Raw genomic sequence first — 22,392 nt, 5'->3', positions numbered from 1 at the left:
CTCCATATAAATTATCTCATATCATCATAACTATATAAGTCTAAACTACTAAATCCAATGAGGGTAAGAAAATTTTGTGTACCATTATATCCCTTGAGCATAGCACAGTGTCCAACACACAGGATTTGTGTATTAATGAATGGATTACACAAATATTTGTGTATTAATGAATGGGTTAATTAATTAAGTTTGCATTCTATATTTACAAGTAAAATTTTCCCAGGGTCGGGGGAGCTCTCTGAGGATAGGAATGATTTTGTTCCCTGCTATATATCTAACTCCTGGCACATGGTTGGTGCACAATAAATATTCATCAGTTTAACTTCACAGCAACCTAGGTCTTAGCAGCCTGGACTAGGACATTCAAGGAGATCGCTCCCAGTCCACTTTCTTTTTTTTTTTTTTTAAGATTTTATTTATTTATTTGAAAGAGTAACGCAGAGAGAGGAGAGGCAGAGAGAGAGAGAGAGAGAGAGAGAGAGAGGTCTTCCATCCAATGGTACACTCCCCAATTGACTGCAACAGCCAGAGCTGCGCAGATCCGAAGCCAGGAGCCAGGAGCCAGGAGCTTCCTCCAGGTCTCCCACTCGGGTGCAGGGGCCCAAGGACTTGGGCCATCTTCTACTGCTTTCCCAGGCCATAGCAGAGAGCTGGATTAGAAGTGGAGCAGCTGGGTCTCGAACTGTCGCCTACAGGGGATGCTGCTGCTTCAGGCCAGGGCGTTAACCCTCTGTGCCACAGTGCCAGCCCCTCCCAGTCCACTTTCAAGTCCTTTTACTTAATTTCAGTGTCACTGCTAACTGCAGATGTTACTTCTGGGTTTCTGGTGGCTCTCTGCTGACCTCTCCTTTACCACCTGTTTACATGAAGACTTAGAAGTCAGAAGGAACTTCCCACTTTTCTTGCACCCTAAGTTTCTCCTAATTCCACATCTCTCTCCCCTTGAACCCCAGGGGTGCTTGATGGAGTTGAGGTGATCAATAGATCAAGTTGGTTCTGGTTTGGGCTCTGTTACTTGTATCTCTGTTACTTTGAGATATGCTATGGGCCCTGGTTTCTTTGTCACTAACAAACGAGGCTGGGATTGGGTAAACTCAAAGGTTCCTTTCAGCTCGAAGGTTCTACAATTTTATCTCTACCCTATAGTGACCTCCTATTGAACTTATGGCCAAGATGGTTATGGAGTCTCTCCTTTGTCCAAAACCTGGGTTCCCCAGAGTCCTCTGCTCAACCAGGACCAACCCTGGGCTCTAAGCCTTTGTGGAATACAGTTGGGGCAAAATCCTGCTAAATGAGTTTAGTGAAAATCCCCTCTCTTGGTGTCTAACCACCATCAGTATTTTTTCACCCTGGCTTGCATTGAGTGAGAATTCTGTTAAACCAGTCTAGCAAGAATCCCCCTTGCTCCTGTTCTTTCCTCTTAGCAATTTTCCATTCACTAACCTCCACCCTGCTCCTTGGTTATAAATCCCAACTTGTCCTTACGCTCTCGTTAGAGTCAGAACTGAGTCCAATCTCTCGCCTGCCGCATCACAGTCCATTTAAATAAAGCCTGCCTTACCATCTTTAATAAGTGTCATAAATGGTTCTTTAACATTAGCAAGTTTGGGCAACGAGTCGTTCGGTTTGGGGTGGGGTAAAGCCAGCGTAGAGAAAGTCTGTGCACCAGGCAGGGTTGTTGTGGCCGCAGGGAACAAGGACATCTGGGCCAGGGCTCAGAGGGATTGGAGACTTGGGCCGAGTGCGGGTCCTCCGCGGCGCCAGGTGGCGCTCCAGGCCCCGGAAGCCGGCGCCGTGCGCGGCTGGACAGCGCCTGACGCCGGACTCCGGCTTCCGGAAGCGGAGCGCCGAACCCGCAACGGCAGGTTGAACAGCAGCGGCCGTGGCGGGCGCGGCAGCAGCAGAGACTACTGAGGGGGACCCCGGCCTGGCTCCCGCGCCAGGGGGGAGCACGATGGACGAAGCCGGCAGCTCCGCGAGCGGCGGAGGCTTCCGCCCGGGCGTGGACAGCCTGGACGAGCCGCCCAACAGCCGCATCTTCTTGGTGATCAGCAAGTACACTCCCGAGTCGGTGCTGAGGGAGCGCTTCTCGCCTTTTGGCGAGATACAGGACATCTGGGTGGTGCGGGACAAGCACACCAAGGAGTCCAAGGGCATTGCCTTCGTCAAGTTCGCCCGCAGCTCGCAGGCCTGCAGGGCCATGGAGGAGATGCACGGCCAGTGCCTGGGCCCCAACGACAGCAAGCCCATCAAGGTGCGGGCGCTCGGGTCTGGGTGGCCGCGGGGGCACAGTCGGGGAGGATGGCGCCGTCGGGCCTCCCTTCGCCTGGTGCTGTGCCAGGGCGGGAGAGGGCAGGGCGCCCGCTCCCGGAGCCCGTCAGGCAGCACTCGACACCGACTGGGAAGCGGGCTTCTAGAAAGAGGATCCCGTCCCCAGAGCCTGCGCCGGGGGCCGGGCGGGCGGCCGTGACGGCTCGGGAGGGGCAGTGGCCTGGCCTCCCCACTCCCAGCGGTCACTGGTTCCCCTGGACCGCTCTGGGAACCTGGCCGAGGCCCTCGGGGGTACGGCGTCTGAAGTCACTCTGTGGGGCTTAAACGCTTGGCAAAAGTGCGGATGTTTAAACCGTGGCCGTCTGTGTTGGGCGTTTTCCCAGGACAGACAGAAGTGTGCATGTGTGCGATATTAAATGCAGATGGTTAAAATGCTACGATCCGGCTTTCATCACACTTTAGTGATTTTAACAATTGTTCCAAATAAGCCCTGTTTGTGAGGATGTGAACACGGTGCATTCGATTCTTGACTGTTATTCCCACTTTGCTTCTAAAGCGGATTGAAGTCAACTGCCTTGAGCAGAGCCAGATCGCTGTGGTGGTCTCTTGGGCTTTGCATTATTATGCTGATTGTGTTAGTATATGGTGGCATTTATATGAAGTGTCTACACGTAGTACTGTGTAAAACTAAGGTAATAGCGCATGGCAGGAATGGTAATTTCAAGAAGTATTTGACTTAATTCAACCTTTTAGTACAGTGCTGCGAACAAGGTAACCCTCAATTGTATTTTTACAACTATTCTGTAGTAGTCAGGATGTCCCCACACTGAAACTTTCTTCTTTAGCCACCAAAACCTAAAATGCTCATTCTCAAAGAGAATTAAGGCTTCAAATCTGTTTTCCACATTTTTGCCCACTGAGTTTCAGCCAGGATGTTATTCTGTGCTACCGACTCAGACCATCCGGCTTGGGCAGGCTGTCTTCCTTCTCCTTTCCTTCCTTCCATTTGGCTTCAATTTTTCTCAAGTTAACGTTGCTTTTGCAAAGTTCCAGAGAATCTGCAAGTCAAGAATATTGCAGCACCAGGCATACGACCAGAAAACATTTTACAGTTAAGGCATATTCTATGTCAGGCTCTGTTGTCCTGAAGGTATAGGTCAACTTGGAAAACAGAAAAGAAAAATCTTTGTTTTGGCTTTGAACGAATGTCTCTTATCTAGAACCAAAGAGTGTGTATCATCCACGAAGGTAAAAATCTGTTAGGAGAAATCTTCCTTTAGGAGCTTGATTATTCTGCATGTGTTTTACATCGGTACTGTCTCATCAAAGATCAGAAACACTGAGCTCATGGCTCCTCCAGCCTCATCTTACCTGGGGCTCTTTTTTCCTTCTGTGTCTCTGCATGTGCTTGAAGCTGCCCTTTTTGTGTTTCCCCGTTGACCATTCATTACTGAAACATCACTACATTCAGTCTCTAAGGGCGCTTCTGGGTTCTCAATAAAACTTCCTTCAAAGCTTGGCATATAAGCATGTGGTGTGGCTTTACTGAAGGAGTGACTGGAAGTAGGTTATAGGTAGAGCTGTATCTCCAACTTCATCTTCTACAAAAGAATTTACATCTCTGTGACAGGCTGTTTTCCAAACAAACAACTGTTTTGTTTTTTTTTTTCCCACATGGCTCCAGTGTTCTTGTTTCAACATTTATAAAATCCCATGGCTTTAAAATTTTATGTCCTTTTGATTGCTATGTCCTACTCCAGAATTTCTTAAGTCCAAGTTAACTCATACTTGAATGACATATAGCCCCTCCTTCTTAAATTTTAAAGAAAAATTTTAAAAAAGCTTCAAGTTGGCCGATGCCACGGCTCACTAGGCTAATCCTCCGCCTTGCGGTGCTGGCACACCGGGTTCTAGTCCCAGTCGGGGCGCCAGATTCTGTCCCGGTTGCCCCTCTTCCAGGCCAGCTCTCTGCTGTGGCCAGGGATGTGGGCAGTGGAGGATGGCCCAAGTGCTTGGGCCCTGCACCCCATGGGAGACCAGGAGAAGCACCTGGCTCCTGCCATCGTATCAGCACGGTGCGCCGGTTGCAGCGCGCCGGCCGTGGCGGCCATTGGAGGGTGAACCAACGACAAAGGAAGACCTTTCTCTCTGTCTCTCTCTCTCACTGTCCACTCTGTCAAAAAAATAAATTAAAAAAAAAGGCTTCAAGATCCTGTGGGTGTACAATGGTTTAATTTTATTACACTATTTATATTATAAAAAAGTGAAGTTATCCATTAAACTTCTCATGTTTATAGCTGTGTAATAAATGCACAGTTCTAGAGATTTAACTATTCCTCTGGAATAATGGAAAAAGAAATACAAGTTGAATAAAAGCAGTACTACAAATTAATCTATTATCACAGATAATGTTTCAATAAAACTAAACTGCCAGTACGTCTTACCCTTGGCATTTCCCTGCTCAGATAAAAAATCATTAGGAAAGTAAGTCACTGAGATGAACCAGAATATGGTTAGGTTACCTTTTTCTAAACATTAATACTAGAAAGAAAACTATTTAAAATATGACCATTTATACTTAAACTCAACTGTTGGTAATTAGATTAAATGTGACAAAATACAGATACCCAACTAAACGCTGTATACAAGAGACACCCTTTAAAGATAATGATTGAGGGCCGGTGCCGCGGCTCACTAGGCTAATCCTTTCCCTTGTGGTGCTGGCACACCGGGTTCTAGTCCCGGTCAGGGCGCCGGATTCTCTCCCGGTTGCCCCTCTTCCAGGCCAGCTCTCTGCTGTGGCTCAGGAAGGCAGTGGAGGATGGCCCAAGTGCTTGGGCCCTGCACCCCATGGGAGACCAGGATAAGTACCTGGCTCCTGCCATCAGATCAGCGTGGTGCACCGGCCACAGCGCACCAGCCGCGGCGACCATTGGAGGGTGAACCAACGGCAAAGGAAGACCTTTCTCTCTGTCTCTCTCTCTCACTGTCCACTCTGCCTGTCAAAAAAAAAAAAAAAAAAAAAGATAATGATTGAAAGTAGAAAGGTAAACTTGTGTGCTGTCAGACAAAATGGACTTCATTCCATAGTGTATTGACAGAGATAGCTTAGCTTCCTAAAAATAAAGATATCAGTCAAAAAAGTACATTACCGGGATATGCGTTGTGGTGAGGAGATTAAACCAACGCTTAGGATGCCTACATCCGGTTCTAGGCCTGCCTTCTTCACAGTTCCAATTCTGTTTCCTGTTAATGCTTCTGGGACTCAGCTGAAGATGGTCCATGTACTTGGGTTCCTGCCACCCATGTGGGAGACCTGGATAGAATTCCTGGCTCCTGGCCTATCCCTGACTGTTGTAAGCAACTGGGGAGTGAACCAGCAGAGACAAGATATTTCTCTCTTTCACTCTCCTCTCCCCCCTCATTGTTCTGCCTTTCAAATAAATAAATCTCTTTTTATTATTTTTAAAGATTTATTTATTTATTTGAAAGTCAAAGTTAAACAGAGAGGAGAGAGAGAAGTCTTCCATCCGCTGGTTCACCCCGCAATGGCTGAAGCTGTGCCGATCTGAAGCCAGGAGCTAGGAGCCTCTTCCTGGTCTCCCACATGGGTGCAGGGGCCCGAGGACTTGGGACATTTTCTACTGCTTTTTGGAAGTGGAGCAGCTGGGGCTTGAACTGGCACCCTTATGGGATGCCGGCACTGTAGACTGTGGCTTTTACCTACTATGCTGGCCCCAATAAATCTTTTTTTAAAAAGTACATAATCCCCCCCAACAAAAAAAAGTACATAATCCCATGTATCTACACAGCCAGTAATAGAGTTTCAAAATACATGAAGCATTGATTGAACCAAAAGGAGAAAGATAAATTCATGTTCACAAGAGGCATTTATGCTCCTGTTTCAGTATCTGAGAGAACAAGTGGGATATGTAACATTTTAATAAATATCAATCCTTTATATTATTAACATTCATTAAATACCACCCAATAACTTGTTCCGGTTAACAAAAATGCAAAAAAGTACCTCTTGAGGGGAAAAATCAGTGCAGAGATTGGTATTATATAAAAGGTCATTGCAATAAAGATTGCTTTTGAAAAAGCTTTTCATAAGATCCTATGTATCACATTTTTACTTAAAATGGCTTACATACATAACAATCCTTAACGATACTTCAGGAATAGGAAAGCAGTTGAGATTATATTTTGGGTTTTGTTTGTTTCTTAGGTTTTCATTGCTCAGTCCAGATCATCTGGAAGTCACCGAGATGTTGAAGATGAAGAACTTACAAGGATCTTTGTGATGATACCAAAATCTTACACAGAAGAAGATCTGCGGGAAAAATTTAAGGTACTTATATTTTCTAATCAGTGTATGTGATAACTCTTAATCCTAAGTATATTGTACAGCTACCAAATAGGAAATATTGTTTGAGGAAGATGATTAAAGTGAAAGGGGGTGTTAAAAAACCATTTTTAGGTCATTAACTTCAGACTAGTTTTGAAATATTAAACCTAGGATTAATTTTTAAATTAAATAATGTATAAAATATGAAAAGATAGATTCAAAAAATGAAGTCTGACACTTCAGAGAATTTTAATTAAATCACACTCTGGGAAATAGGGGAGCCGAGATTTAATGCCAGGTGTCTCAGTCCAGAGTCTGCTCTTGGTCTCTAACCTTTAAGCTCCCTTCTGTTGCCTCCCACCTAGGGATGTCGGGCAGGCCTAAAGCTGTCAGGTATTTATTAAGGGCCTATGACATGTTGACATTGTCACCTTCAGAGAAAGTTTTTTTTTAAGAGTTTTTGCCTGAAAATTGAGCCTCTGAAGGATTTACATCTAAAGAAGCCAGCTACAGCACTGAACTGTAGATCTTAGTAAATGAAATTTGAAGAGATTTTTAAATCTTTTTAGTCATTGACCTATACACAGTGATAAAATTCACATAGCTTATTAAAAGGCAGTTTTCAGTTGTAATTTTTATTCTTTTTCTACTAATCCTACCGGTAAAATGAATCAGGTAGGCAACAAGCAAAAGAGAAAAGGAACAAGCGGTAAGAAGTAATTTCCAAATTTTCTTGTTTCTATCGCAATTAAGAGTTGAATGAAATACTTCAAAAATAACAAATACCAGGAATATGTATACCATGCTTTTTACAGTACTAAAAGACAAAAAGTTTTTTTAACCTGACATAATTATAAACTTTTACCTTGTTCTGAAATAACAAAAAAGACATTTTTATCTTAATGTATAGTAACTTAAGTTGCTAATTGGTTGCATGAGAACTTATAAAATAACCAATAAATTCCAAAAGTGTATATTCTGTTTATCTTCCATCACTAAAAATAAGCATTATCCTTTCTGTGCCTGTCTCTTTATTTAGTAAACGGGGCTAATACAGGTAACTGCTTCACAAGGCAAAGTTGCCTTAAAGATTGAATGAACTAAAACGAGTTAAATACTTGTGTAGGGACTGGGACAAACCAAACACTCAAGTCCAATTCGAGAGTTCCTGCTCTTAACCACTGCTGAGCAAGACTTTGGAGCTATCCAGACTATATGCAATTCTTAATATCACTGTGACTTAGTTCCTCTGAGACTTATGCAAGTTATTTAAGTTCCCTGATGTCCAACTTCCTTGTCTATAAAAACAACAATATGAAATATCTACATATCCTTGAAGGATTTTGTTGCATGCATACAAAAAGCACAGATAAATATAGATTTTAAGATATTTCTGAAATATTCTGTTTAATTATTAATTTTGGACTCATAGGTATATGGAGATATCGAGTATTGCAGCATTATCAAGAATAAAGTCACTGGAGAAAGTAAAGGTTTGGGCTACGTACGATACTTAAAACCATCACAAGCTGCTCAAGCAATAGAAAACTGTGATCGAAGTAAGGATGTTTGACTTGCTAAAGGATTTTTTTTTTTTTAAATTCTGATATTCTAAGTAACTAAGTCAAATACTAGCTTTTGCTAATAACTGCACATGCTAATTTAAACTGAGTGGTACTTGTTTATATATAGTCCAAGAATAAAAAATATTTCAGGGCTATGATTAAGCATTTATTTAGGTACAGTTTTAAAAAATAAATATGAGCAATTATATTTACTAAGATAACAAGTGAAATGCATACTTTAGTTATTATTTTATATACTTTTGGAGTTTTTAAATGTATGTGAGAATTTTAAATATTAAAAATTGAGGAACAGGTATTGTGGTACAGAGGATTAAGCTGCTCTTTGAAATGCCCACATCCTACATTAGAGTGCCTGAGATCATTTCCCACCTCCATTTCCAATCCACCTTCCTGTTAATGTCCATCCTGGGAGGCAGCAGATGATGGCTAAAATACATGGGTCCCTGCCACCCATGTGGAAGAACCAGATGGAGTTTGGAGCTCCAGCTTTTGGTCTGACCCAACCATGGCATTTTGCAAATGAACTAGCAGGTGAAGATCTCTCCTTCTGTAACACTCTCCCTCTCTCTGTCTTGCTCTTTCAAGAAAATAAAAATAAATAAATAAATTTAAAGATTTTTATTTGTTTGAGAGGTACAGTTATAGACAGAGGGAGAAACAGAGAGAAAGGTCTTCTGTTCACTAATTTACTCCCCAAATGGCCTCAACCGCCAGAGCTGGGCCGATCCAAAGCCAGGAGCCAGGAGCTTCTTCTGGGTCTTCCACAAGTTAGGGGCTCAAGTGCTTGGGTCATCTTCTACTGCTTTCCCAGGCTATAAGCAGAGAGGTAGGTCAGAAGAAGAGCAGCCAGGACACAAATCAGCACCCATATAGGATGCCAGTGCTACAGATGGAGGATTAGCCTACCATGCCACAGTGCCAGCCCCCTAAATAAATAATTTTTTAAATTAAAAACTTGTAATTAAAAATTGACTTACCTGGGGCCAGCATTGTGGCACTGGCTATTCTATTTCCAATTCAGCTACCTAGGAAAAGCAGTGGAAGATGGCCCAAGTGTTTAGGCACCTGCCATGAAGCTCCTGACTTCAGCCTATTATTAGCTATTGGGGCAATCTTGGGGGTGGGGGGAGGGCAGATGTGATTCTCTCTCTCTCTCACTCACTCACTCACTCACTCACATACACACATCTCTCCTCTCCCTTCTCTCCTTTCTCTCTGCCTCTCTCCCTCCCTCCCTCCCTCTAATTCTTTCAAATAAATAAATAAATCTTTAAAAATAAATAAATAAAATTGACCTACTCTTTCAAGATTTCTTTTAAACATTTGTTCATATTTAACCTAAAGCCTAAATAGAATTGAGTATACTAATAAACATAAAGGTTAAGGATAGGATTTATAAGGTTTCCTAGCATAGATGCATATAGATTTAATTTTAATCTAGAGTGACAGTAATTGTGTTTCTTGCTATTGCTGGTGTATGTAATGAAAAATAAAAATTTTAAAGAAACCAAGGAGAGTATTGTTTGCCATCATACTTATATTGACCTTTAGAAAGGAAATGTGGAATAAATAGTGGGTTTTAGAATATGCTAAGAAGCTATACATGCAGGAAAGAATTCATGCTAATCAATAGAATTCTTAGATACCCTAATTGTGCACACCAAAACTTTCTTAGATCCTGATAGTATTAGTTGAGTATCTGTGGTGTGCTCATTAATATGCTAAGGAGAGGGATACAAATAAAGTATGTGTCAGCTCTGTTATTTTATATGTATATTGGGTAGCTAATATCTAATAAGGAAAATAAAGAGTAATACAACTTTTAAGGGCTCTTTTAAGCAAGAAGTATGTCTTTTTGTCTTCCTGTCACTCCAAATATCCAGCTATCTACTATAGACTCTCAATAAAGTTCTCTATAAGATTGCCATTTTTATGAGATCAGTAAATTTACCAAATGATAAAATGTTCAAATGTGTGAGGTATAGTCTCAGTAGTGAGCAAGAGTGCTGAATGAGCATGGGAACACATCCAGAGGAGGTAGGACCTACATCCAATGGAGAGTAGCAGGACAGTGGGAGCCGTGTTAGCGGAGGCACAGTGCCAGGAATAAACATGTCCTGTGCTTCTGATTGGAGGCACCTACCTGGAAAACACAGTGTTCCAACTGAGAAATTTTGAGATAAAGCTAACTGTGTATTGGACCATATATTGGAGGTTATGAAGAGTTCAAGCTTAGTCCACATTACAGTTTCCTTGTAGATTCCTTAAAAAGTGAAGAATAGTAAAAACTTTTAGAACTGTTGATCTGACCACAGTCTTGAGGACAGATTTCCAGAGAAAGAATTAAAACTGACTGGCTTGATCCTCTTTGAAGCCACCAAATAATATTTTGAAAGCTCTGGGCTTCTCAGATATGCTGTATGCACACATATATACATAAGCATTTCCTTTACAGTTTCAGAGGGTTTGTGGAACCTTCCACTTTTTGAAGCTGATCCTTGGACCCCTAAGTAAGAACCCTTGATCCAGGAACAAGAAGACCAATTAAAGGGCTGTTGTAATTAATTGAAGAGAATTTAAATTTAAAGATAACATATTCTGAGTGTATTTTAAAGGAAGAATCTTGTATTTTAAAGGTTAAATGTGAAGAAGCTCTTCAGGATCTTGATGTTAAGGAGCATGGGCAAATGAAAGATGATATCATCTGTAGTCAGTGGAGATTGGGTGGGGTAGCATAGAATTACTGATCTTTTATGTCTGCATTGACCCATAACTGGAGATTCTTGCTGTTTTTCATTGACTGCCATCTTCCAGAAAATAAAGCAGTAGATCTACTGGAGATGGCCATTGCATAGATTCTGGTTGGCACAATTATCTGTATATATTTAAGTATGTATGTATTTATTTATTTGAAAGGCAGAGATAGAGGAAGAGAGAGAGAGCTCAATCTTCCATACACTAGTTCACTCCCCAGATGACTGCAACAACTAGGGCCAGGCAGGGACCCAACAATTGGGCCATCCTCTACTGCTTTCCTAGGCACATTAGACGGAAGCTGGATTGAAAGTGGAACAACCAGGACTCAAAACTGGCGCTCATATGGGATGCTGGCATCGCAGGTGGCAGCTTAATCCACTGTGCTACAATGCTGGCCGCAGCACAATTACTTTTTTTTTTAACTTTTATTTAATAAATATAAATTTCGAAAGTACAACTTTTGGATTATAGTGGTTTTTCCCCCCATAACCACCCTCCCACCCACAAACATCACAATTATGTTTAAAAGGTTAACTCCCAACACTAGTGAGCAAGTGTATTTGTAGGTATATTAAATTTGCTATGAATCTGGAAATTCATGGATTCTCATTTTTCAGGTTTTAGAGCCATCTTGGCTGAACCTAAAAATAAAGCATCTGAGTCCTCAGAACAAGATTATTACAGTAATATGAGGCAAGAGGCTTTGGGACATGAGCCTAGAGTAAATATGTTTCCATTTGGTAAGTGAGCTAGCTTTACTCGAACCATATATCTAGTGTTATCAGTCTGAGTTTGTCAGATAGTCTTTTATCATCAGATTGTAAATATACCGAATAAAATCTTACATGTACTTTTTTTTTCCTAAACAGTTGGTCATGATACCTGAAGTCCTTACTATTTAACACTTACTTTAACTTACTCCCAATTATGGCTTTCTTTGGTTAGTTATACATTATCTACATATTAAACTGTGTTACTGCCACTTTCTAGAATCTGTGCAGCTGACCAAAAAGTACAAAAGACATGTAGGTATCCCTTTAGTGTTGAGTTCCAAAGTTTGCCCCCAGGCTACTGCTGCTTTAAAGTTGGAGATACAGGCAAAAGAGAGATGACAAAATATAGGCTAGGAAAAGGGAAAAGTGAGTGATGAAAGTAAAGTCTATGAATGTTATCAACTTATCACATAAACTCTCAAGTAAAATACCTGTGAAACGTGTTCCTGTGAAGGTAGCCTCTGCATTGTGTTGAAGTAGGGAGTGGAAGAGTTGTCTGTTTTCTTGTCATTAGTCCCTTTGGTAACTCCACTGACCAAATGTGTACTATAAAAACAGTGCCTTTGTTTAGTGCAATGGACTTTTTTATTTTGCAGTACTTAAAACTCTTAAATGAATTCTTAAATGCATAGAAATTTGAAGATGTACCTTTTTTTTGTATTGTTGGAGAACAACCATCGGAATTTACAAGTTTCGACAAGAATGACAACAGAGGCCAGGAAGCTATCTCCAAACGCTTATCAGTTGTATCAAGAGTTCCTTTCACTGAAGAGCAGCTTTTCAGCATCTTTGACATAGTGCCAGGATTGGAATATTGTGAAGTTCAACGAGATCCGTATTCAAATTATGGTAAAATAATATCTTTATTGCTTTTCAGTATTCTGCATTTTTTTTAAATAGCTTTTCTCTAATGACAATGTCTGGTACTATTTGTGTGACGAGGTTTTTTTTGTGTGAGTTTTTTTTTTTTAAGATTTGTTTATTTTATTTGAAAGGCAGAGTCACAGAGAGAGAGGTCTTCCATCTGCTGATTTACTACCCAAATGGCCACAGCATCTGGTACTGGACCAGAATGAAGCCAGAATCCAGGAGGTTCTTCTGGGTCTCTCATGTGGGTGCAGGGGCCCAAGCACTTGGCCCATCTTCCATTGCTTCCCTAGGCACATTAGCAGAGAGCTGAATGGGAAATGGAGCAGTTGTAACTCAAAACAGTGCCCATATGGGATGCTGGCACTACTGGTGGAGACTTAAGACACACACCCATCTCCCATCCACTGATTTACTCCTGCAGTGCCTACAATGACTGGAGCAGGGCAGGCTAAAGCCAGGAGCCAGGAACTCAATCCAGGTCTCTCCCATGAGTGTGGGTGACAGGGACCCAACCACTTGAGGCACACTACCTGTTGCCTCCCAGGATGCTTATCAGCAGGTAGAATCCAGAAAAGAACTAGGACCCAAACCCAGACATCCCATTATGGGATGCAGACATTTAAAGTAATATCTTATGCCCACCCCAAGTTTTTATTTGTATTAAGGTTCTTTTTTCATGATAGCACTGTAGTATAATGAAAAAAGTTTGGGATTCCATTTTGCATTAGACTTGGGTACAAATGACAGTGGTGGCATGAGTTCTGAGACCTTGGCAAATTATTTATCCTGTCTGTAGCTCATCCTCATCTGTGAAATGGGATTGCTAAAACCTTTATGCTAGAGTTAGATAAGAATTAGAAATAATATAAATAAAATACCTAATGCAATCCTGGCATAAAATACCTAAAGCAAGTCCAGGCACACAATAGGCAGTCAGTGAATCCAGGTTGATTTTTTCTATTTTTTGACAGGCAGAGTGGACAGTGAGAGACAGAGAGAAAGGTCTTCCTTTTCCGTTGGTTCACCCTGCAATGGCCGCTGCGGCTGGCGCACCGCGCTGATCTGAAGCCAGGAGCCAGGTGCTTCTCCTGGTCTCCCATGCGGGTGCAGGGCCCAAGAACCTGGGCCATCCTCCACTGCCCTCCCGGGCCACAGCAGAGAGCTGGACAGGAAGAGGAGCGACCGGGACAGAATCCAGTGCCCTGACCAGGACTAGAACCCGGTGTGCTGGCGCCGCAGGCGGAGTATTAGCCTATTGAGCCATGGTGCCGGCCCCAGGTTGATTTTTATTTGTTAATAATTGGAAGCAGAAAAGGTTTTGGGGGGGGCTGGGGCAGGCAGAAGCTCATGGGAAAAAAATACTAATAATTGGAAGTGAAGGGTGTCATTGAGAAATCATGCATGGCATCTCTTCCAATACTATAGGTATACCACCTGACTTAGTTCTTTTAGAGTGACGTGGATATTGAGGGGAAATGGAATGAATCTGGTCATGTGAGCTATTTGGCTTGAAGTACTCCCACCCTTCATACAGACAGTACTTTCTTTACCCTACCCAGCCTCTATCAGAACTGTTTGAAACTACTTTGAGCCATCTCAAATTTTTAACTCAATCTCATGTTATCATTCTCTATTCTAAGGCTCTGAGGCATACGTTTTATATTTTGTTATTCATATGTAATTTTACTTATTTTGTGTTTTCCTTCTATTTTATCAGGTATGTTGAAATATATTTGTTCCTACAATTTCCATATTACTTCTGGTTGTATTTTTCTGATATATGTGCATCATTGGAAAACCATTTTATTAATAGAGATGTCATCATGTAGTTAGAATATGAATTCATTGATGTGTTCATTTGATTTCTATGCTTCCTTTGAATTTCATTAAAATATTAGATGCGGGACTGGCGCTGTGGTGTAACGAGTGAAGCCACTGCCTACGGTGCCAGCATCTCATGTGGGCACCGATTTGAGTCCCAGCTGCTCCATTTCTGATCCAGCCCTCTGCTGTAGCTTGGGAAACCAGTGGAAGATGGCCCAAGTTCTTGGGTCCCTGTACCCACACAGGAGACCCAAAAGAAGCTCCTGGCTTTGGATTGGCCCAGCTCTGACTGTTATGACCATTTGGGGAGTGAACCAACAGATGGAAGACCTCTCTCTCTCTCTCTCTCTCTCTCTCTCTTCCTCTCTTCCTCTCTCCCCCCTCCCCCTCTCTCCCTCTCTCCCTTTTCCCCTCTCCCTATCTCCCCTCTCCCCTCTCCCCCCCACCTCTGCTCCTCTGTAACTGCCTTTTGAATAAATTTTTTAAAAAAATTGGATGCTTGGATTTAGAAAGGAACAAAAATTACAGTGTTTTTCCTTGAAGTAGATTATATTATAAATATATCATGAAAACTTTTTGATTGTGTCACAAGCTCCTGGGCTCTGAATTTAAGGACCCAGAATAAAATTGTCTCTCCTTTCGAGACCATCTTCCTAACTTGCAATCTGTCCACTTAGTTAAAATATCTCTAAAGGAATATGAAATATCTGACTTCAGAAACCCTCTGTTCTGGGCCTTTTGTTTTCATGTATATCACTTTTTTTTTTTATCTTTTATTTAATGAATATAAATTTCCAAAGTGCAACTTATGGATTACAATGGCTTCCCCCCCATACCGTCCCTCCCACCCACAACCCTCCCCTTTCCCACTCCCTCTCCCCTTCCATTCACATCAAGATTCATTTTCGATTATCTTAATATCATGTATATCACTTTTCGCTTTCTGCCACTGCAGTTAACCAAGATTAGTATATATTTTTTTCATATATCACTTCTCACTTCATTTCCTGCCCAGTGTAATAGGGATAACTTTTAAATTTTGAAGTATATTTCAAGAATAAAAATTCAAATTTTTGGATACATCAGTGTTATATATAAAAAGCCAGTACCTGAAAATTAAGTTCATTAGACAGGTGGGCATTGTGGCACAGCAGGCTAAACTGCTGCTTGGTGACACATGGCCACCTATATCGGTGTGCTGGTTCAAGTCTTGGCAGCTCCACTTCCTGTCAGGTTCCTGCTAATGCATCCTGTGCGGCAGCAGATGATGGCTCAAGTACGTTGGCCCCTGCAGCTCATGTGGGAGACCTTGATCTATTTCAGGCTCTTGGATTTTGTATGGCCTGGCCCTAGCTGTTGTTTAAAAGTTTGTTAGAACATATGCTAATGCTCCATTTTTCTTAAAATACCAAGTTCATATTTTTTCCCAAAGTCTAATTTATGGTTAGCTTTCTAGGAAGAAAGAAGTTTTATATGTGTGTAGTAGAACTTTGTTTTCTGATACATTTCATTTTTATTTACTAATTGTATTAAGATTGTATATTGCTTTATCTTTGAGACATTCAGTCTGCTTTATTTTTCATTTCTGTATATTCTGTTTTAGGGCATGGAGTGGTTCAGTATTTTAATGTAGCATCAGCAATTTATGCAAAATATAAGTTACATGGATTTCAGTATCCTCCTGGGAATCGGATAGGCGTTTCCTTCATTGATGATGGGAGTAATGCAACAGAGTAAGTACCATTCCAGTAGTGTCTAAACCCAAGCTTTGGGTGTACTTGATTATGACTTAAAAAACAAAAATAGAAAACAGTTGACCTCTCAGGTGAGGATATCACACAAAACAAGTTACTCTTAAGAGACTGAATATTTCTAGTTTTTCTGTAAATTATCAGTTATTGTCTCCAGTCTCCTTAGAAAAATGGCAACCCAGATGGTAGCTGCACAGCTTGCATCAATGGTATGGAACAACCCAAGTCAGCAGCAATTTCTGGTAAGTAGGTAAGAAGTTAAGCTTTATAATACATCAATAGTGTATAATAAGTGTGATCTCTGTTTATTACCTATGTAAGAAAATTTTCAGATTCTTGGAAGACCACATAGTGCTATGATACACGTCTGTCTTCAGCTCTTATCTAATCCCTAACCTACAGTTTTTCTTTGTCATTTTGTACCTACCTCTTCAACAGCAGTTTGGAGGAAGTTCTGGGACACAGTTACCTCAAATCCAGACAGATGTTGTACTTCCATCGTGCAAAAAAAAGGCCCCTCCTGAAACTCCTGTGAAAGAAAGACTTTTTATCGTGTTTAATCCTCACCCTTTACCTTTAGATGTCTTAGAGGATATATTCTGGTAAGATTTCAATTTTAGAAAGTTGCATTTTTTAGTTAAATTTATTTGAAATTTAAACTAGTAATTTAAACATTCTCGTAATCTGGAGACTCCCTGTATCTAATACTGATTAGTTAGAGATGATTTGTTCTGTGCTTCTAAAAACTCTTACTGGTATCATCTGATTCACTTTATGGTTATTGCCTTCTCTTCTTTGTCAGGAACACATTCTAAGGATCTACACAGAATTTCCTGTTACTTTGTTTTGAATTCATAAACATGTGTGATTGTTTTGGAAAGTTGAAGGCACAGAATGGAGAAGTAATCTGTCCCTTAACAGACAGTGTGTCTGCATAGGCCTGTCCACTAGAATTTTTTTCTATAGCTGCAATTCAACTGAGCATTTTGTTAGTCCATTTTGTTAGTCCTCTGTTGGAACTTTAAAGGGTATATAATCACATTGAGTAGGCAGTTACTCAGTGAAAAAGAAAAGGTTCTTACTTATTTTGCATTTTTAGTATAACTCCTTAATTTTTCTATTTGGTCTTGTTCTTATTTGCTTTATAAGAACATTAGAGAATTAAATAAATACTTGTTAAAGAACTACACAAAATATCAGGCATGTGATTCAGGTATTTTGACCTTTATTTACTGACTGATTTTGTTTATTTCTTGAAGCTCTTCTGTTTGCCAGGCAGGGACTATACTAAGTACTGGAGACTTTATTTAAACAAAAAATGGTACTGTGTAAATAAGGCATTACAGTCCTAGTCCTGTAAGAGCTAATTTCATGTCAGAGAGACAAGTAAATAGGAAGTTATAACTCCATGAACTTGGTGCTGTAAGAAGGAATGTATAAAATACCTACTTTAGAAACTGTGGGGAAGCAAAGTCTCACGTGAAAACCCGAAGGATAAAAATAATTTTACCACAAAAGGCATCCGGAGAGTGGAATGGTCATTTCTTTAGAGAGAATGTGAGAGGAAGTCATTAGAATTATGGACTTTGAGAGATTGTGAGTGAAGAGGGAGCCAAAGAGGCAAGGACCATGTCAAGAAAGGCCTACAAGCCTGTACTGAAGAGTTTGTCCTTTCCCTGGGGACAAAGGGAACTGCTAAAGGGATTTTAGGGAATGAATGATCATTTTGTGTTTTAGAAAGATCGCCCAGGACAGGAATGGATTGGAGAAAGACAAGATCCCTGGCAGATGCCTGAAATCAGGGAGAGTACTGAATATACATATGTGTGTGTGTATCTCATATATATGTAAGAGATTAAAAAGAATAATAATAAAATAGAACAGTTATAACAGTAAACTGGAATAAAAGTGCCAACATCACCACTCTGGCATTTTCGGGCCATTATTAAGTAAAAAAAGGCGTCCTTGAATGTAAGCAGTCAATCTGATAAACAAGGTGGTTCTAATGGGTGTTCAGCATAAAGGGATGTTGTATACCTGGATGGTACAAAATAGGATGATGAGAGATTTCATCATGCTACTCAAAATTGTGTGCAATATAAAACTTATGAACTGTTTACTTCTGGAATTTTCCCTTTAATGATTTTGGACTGAGGGTGACTATAGCCATGGAAAGTGGGACTATTATATTAGAGTGATCTAAGAAATGATGATCTTAATGAAGAAAAATTAAAATATTTAAGATAATATTGACATGTTTTGGATGTTGCGTATGGAGAGAATGGTGAAAAAGGAATCCAGAATCAATCTCAGATTTCAAACCTGAGCAGCTATGTTTATTGATTTCAGTTTTACTTTGTTTCAGTCGTTTTGGTAACCTGATCGAAGTTTACCTTGTGTCAGGAAAAAACGTGGGGTATGCGAAGTACGCAGATAGAATAAGCGCTAATGATGCCATTGCTACTCTACATGGAAAGATTCTGAATGGAGTCAGACTTAAAGTTATGTTGGCAGATTCCCCCAGAGAAGAATCTAACAAGCGGCAAAGAACGTACTGACTCTTGAGGTAAGCAGTTGTTAGTCTGCATTTTAAAATATACTACCTATTGAGTATAGCATGAAGGATAATGCATACTACTTGAATACAGATTTTTCTTTTTAGAGATTTAAAAGTTAGTTAAAAATACTTTTGTTTAAAATTCTACCGATAAAGCCAAGTTATTTTACAATATATGTTTCTAATTTATTTAAACTTTGAAAAAGTTGTTTTTGCCGCTGGATGAATGTTTTGTCCTTCTATAAAATAAAATCAGATTTCAATTTAGAATATCGAAGTTATTTTTTGTTTGTGAATATCTTAGATTTTAATAACCAAGCTTTTTACTCTGTGCTTTCGTAAACTTTAAAAATGAAATATTTTTGAAGAGTATTACCTTGAAGAATTAAAGTGTCTTTAACAGTCTTTATAAAGAATATTTTGACTTCTCAGTAATCAAATGCCTAAAAATCTATATCAAATAATGTATTTTTTTAATTTTTGAACTTAAATATTGATGTTTTTCTGGACTTATGTTTGTGCATTTGTACATTAAAAATACACATTCAGAAAATATTCTTGTGTGTATACATGTATTTTTTAAAATACAATTTACTAGAGTTGTTTATCTGTTATAAATAATGATCCATATAGCCATGTGAATTCCTTTTCCTATTTATTAGTTTTCAGAGATCAAACTTCAGTTTCTTTCTCCATGATAGAAAATTTATATCCCTGTGATTTGGGAGACATGTTTTGCAGTTAGACATTTCTATTCTGTAAATGAATTCTGAGTTTCAGGGGAGGCTGAGTTTCCCTGTTCCTGCGGTCAGCAGCTTCCTAACTCTCTCGCAGGTCAGATGATCAGTAGGGAGTAAGCACCTTGAAATCAGTATGAAATTACTGTGTTTTAACCATTTCATTTATCACAGAAGGCTTTCTTTCTGACTGATTATGTAGCTAGCAAGTATCTGAATGTCCTGATGACCTTCCAGCATAGAGCAACTCAAGTGACTAGTTCCTCCTTTGTAGAAAGCAGCTGGCAAGGGAGAATGCACACTGGGCACGCTACGAATAATCCTGCTTGTAAAATGTTTTTAAATGTTTTATTTAATGACAAAATCAATTCTTGTTACACCATACATCCTTAGCAGTTTAATCCTAGAAGTATTAAATTGGCAATGAAAAAGAATTAACAAGCAGTTTTTCCCGTGTCTGAATAAAATGTCAGGAATTAAATTCTGTTTATTCTTTTAAAGAGCTTGCAATAAATGTACTTATTCTTCTCTGACTATTTCAGTATATGAGAGCAATGTATGAGATTTTCATTGAAACTTTGTCCCTACAAAAGATAATATTATAAACTTCTTAGTATGAAAAAAATATGTTATTCTTATTATGGTTAAGCCTTTCCTAATGATTATTTACTTGTTAACAGAGATAGCACTTAAAATCACAAAAGCTAGGTTGGAATTACAGCCCTGGCATTTCTTAAGATTGGCAGGTCTTTCCCACCTTTCTGAGGCCTACTTTCTTCGTAGGGTTGTTGAGAGACAGTGAGTCAGCAGAATTCCTTATAAAATGGAAAAAAAAAAACCTTTGCAAATATGAGCTAAATCTCATGCATTTGTAGCCTCAGTGAAACCTTTGAGATATCATCTCCTTCAAAATAGTGAGATCTAGATGATTTTAAAGTAAAAGATTAGCTATCTTGTAGTCAAATTATCTCATAGGCAGCTGGTGCTGTGAGAAATAAGCTTTATAATACCATTTCTTTCCCATTAAAATTGATGGACTTGAATCCAATATCTTGCATTGGAGGAATGCATATTCTTTGGCATAGATAGTGAAAAAAATATAAACTTTGTATTTTTCCACTTACTGAACTGGTGTGCATATTCTGGGCAAAGATAAAATTGGATCACATTAATTGAAGATGGTTATTTGGGTAGGATATAATGAGCTACAGTTCTGAACATCTTCTAATTGCAGCATGTTTTTTATTCATTTTTATTGCACATTGTCTTTATAATACATGGTCTCATATGCAATTCTCTTCCTTTGTTGCTGCATTAAATATTTTAAGTTTCAATAAAATAGTTTGAAAGAGTTTACCAAATTTTATGTGACTGTGTCGATTGAAGTTTTTTGGTGGGAAGGGGCTCCCTTTTTTGTTTGTTTCTAATTTCAAAAAGACACTAATACAGCTCATGAAGGGTGATAGTTTCTTTCGTCTCTGAGGAGTAAGCCCAGGATCAAGTGAGCCTGCCTAGGAAATAGAAGAAACTCTCTGAAAGTAGTTGGATTCTATTTTGAGATAAGTCTGATGTGTAAGTGTGTTTCTCTTTCTATTTGAGGAAAATAGAAATTTTAGTATTTCATAGCATCTGGCTTTATATTAATTGACAGCATTTCCTCTCTAGAAATTCAGTGCCTGCTTGCATCATCCTTCTCAGTAAGTGCGGTTTTGTTTATTTGGGGGCATCTCTGATTAAGCAGATAACATTGGTAATGTTGAAATAAAGGAACAATTCCTAACATTTTAGGAATACTATATACAATAGCTATTTCTTTTCAGGTGATGATTTTCATACTTGTGTTGTGTTCTTTCTACAGAACAAAGACTAAATAATGACATAATCCTCAGCTGACTGACTGAAAATGTGACTGGACGCACTCCCTGTGGACAGTTGACAGCTTTTTTTTCATATACTTGATAGTCTGTGCACAACATTGTTTTGTCCGGGAAATAGGGGTTGCTCACATGTATTTTTGCGTTCATACGCTAATGCTAAAACTAATACAGTAGTTTCTTAGAGCACTATGTTGTCATGTGTAGCAGAAATAAAGTTTTCTTAGAGCAATATGTTGTTATGTGTAGCAGAAATAAAGTTTTCTTTGCTTAAATAAAAATCATGACTTATTTATGTGAAAGACAAAAATGGAAAATTTCATAGGCAGTGTTTAAAATTCTACAAAAATGACATATTTCATTGATTTTGAGATGCACATTTCAGTACCTCAAAGTGGAAACATCTTGTTATAAATTTTATGCCATAGTGTACTTGACAATCTTCTTTTACATTCTTAATGAAACATAAAGGTACTTCTGCCAATAAATTGCATCTTAGATTCAATAAAATATGGTAATTGCTACTTAATCTATACATGCTGATTAATTACTGACACTAACAGTTACAATAAGGAAGAGCCAAAAGACATTTCATTTGAAATATTTTATGCTGAATTTTTATAACTACCCCAAAATCTGTTGGTACTTTTGTAAAGAACTTTTAAGATTATGAAAGCAATAATGATGAAGAAAAAGTTAAATTAGTGCTCATACTAAGTGTTTTTAAAAGATTTATTTATTTGAAGGGCAGAGGGACAGAGAGAAAGGACAAGAGAAAAGAGGTATGAGAAAGACAGAGGTATCCGCTATCTGCCAGTTCATTCCCCAAATGCCTGCAACTGCCGCAGCTGGGCATGGTCAAAGCCAGGAGCCAGAACTCCATCCTTGAGTGATCGTCTGCTACTTCCCAAGAATATTAGAAGGGACTGGACCAGAAATGGAGTAGCCAGGACTCAAACTGTCACTCCCACATGGGATGCAGGAGTCCTGAGTGACAGCTTAACCCACTATACCACAGTGCCTGCCCCAATAAGTGTAAATAAA

At 39.5% G+C, this 22,392-nt stretch overlaps 1 protein-coding gene across 14 annotated transcripts; it reads left to right on the top strand.

Annotated features, from left to right (window-relative positions):
* Positions 1–1,788: 1,788 nt before the first annotated feature.
* RBM45 (RNA binding motif protein 45) lies at positions 1,789–21,629 on the top strand. 14 transcript variants are annotated; one of them, XR_011387222.1, is made up of 11 exons: positions 1,789–2,254; positions 6,500–6,622; positions 8,052–8,178; positions 11,580–11,702; positions 12,405–12,584; positions 16,033–16,162; positions 16,338–16,422; positions 16,622–16,782; positions 18,546–18,746; positions 21,126–21,171; positions 21,333–21,629. XR_011387222.1 is itself a non-coding variant. In XM_070070618.1 (11 exons), the coding sequence occupies exons 1-9, from the start codon at positions 1,955–1,957 to the stop codon at positions 18,736–18,738; spliced, it is 1,425 nt and encodes a 474-aa protein (XP_069926719.1). In that variant the 5' UTR covers positions 1,789–1,954; the 3' UTR covers positions 18,739–18,746; positions 21,140–21,171; positions 21,333–21,629. The 14 variants fall into 14 exon arrangements, 7 of the variants coding, with proteins under 7 accessions (XP_069926719.1, XP_069926721.1, XP_069926720.1 ...); XR_016230759.1 differs by having other exon boundaries at positions 16,619–16,782; positions 18,584–18,746; positions 21,140–21,171; XR_011387221.1 differs by having other exon boundaries at positions 16,619–16,782.
* The last annotated feature ends 763 nt before the right edge of the window (positions 21,630–22,392 follow it).

Source organism: Oryctolagus cuniculus, chromosome 3 (assembly GCF_051225735.1).
Source record: "Oryctolagus cuniculus isolate XC-2025 breed Fujian yellow rabbit chromosome 3, ASM5122573v1, whole genome shotgun sequence".
NCBI classification, from domain to species: Eukaryota; Metazoa; Chordata; class Mammalia; order Lagomorpha; family Leporidae; genus Oryctolagus; species Oryctolagus cuniculus.
The sequence above is the reverse complement of the archived record's forward strand: the minus strand, read 5'-3'. Positions and strand labels throughout refer to the sequence as shown.

Excerpts from the sequence above, each read along its gene's own strand:
- RBM45 (XM_002712309.5), top strand. The coding sequence starts at position 1,955 with ATGGACGAAGCCGGCAGCTCCGCGAGCGGCGGAGGCTTCCGCCCGGGC. Across the intron at positions 2,255-6,499 it reads ACGACAGCAAGCCCATCAAG|GTTTTCATTGCTCAGTCCAG; the intron begins GTGCGGGCGCTC and ends TTTGTTTCTTAG. Across the intron at positions 8,179-11,579 it reads AATAGAAAACTGTGATCGAA|GTTTTAGAGCCATCTTGGCT; the intron begins GTAAGGATGTTT and ends CTCATTTTTCAG.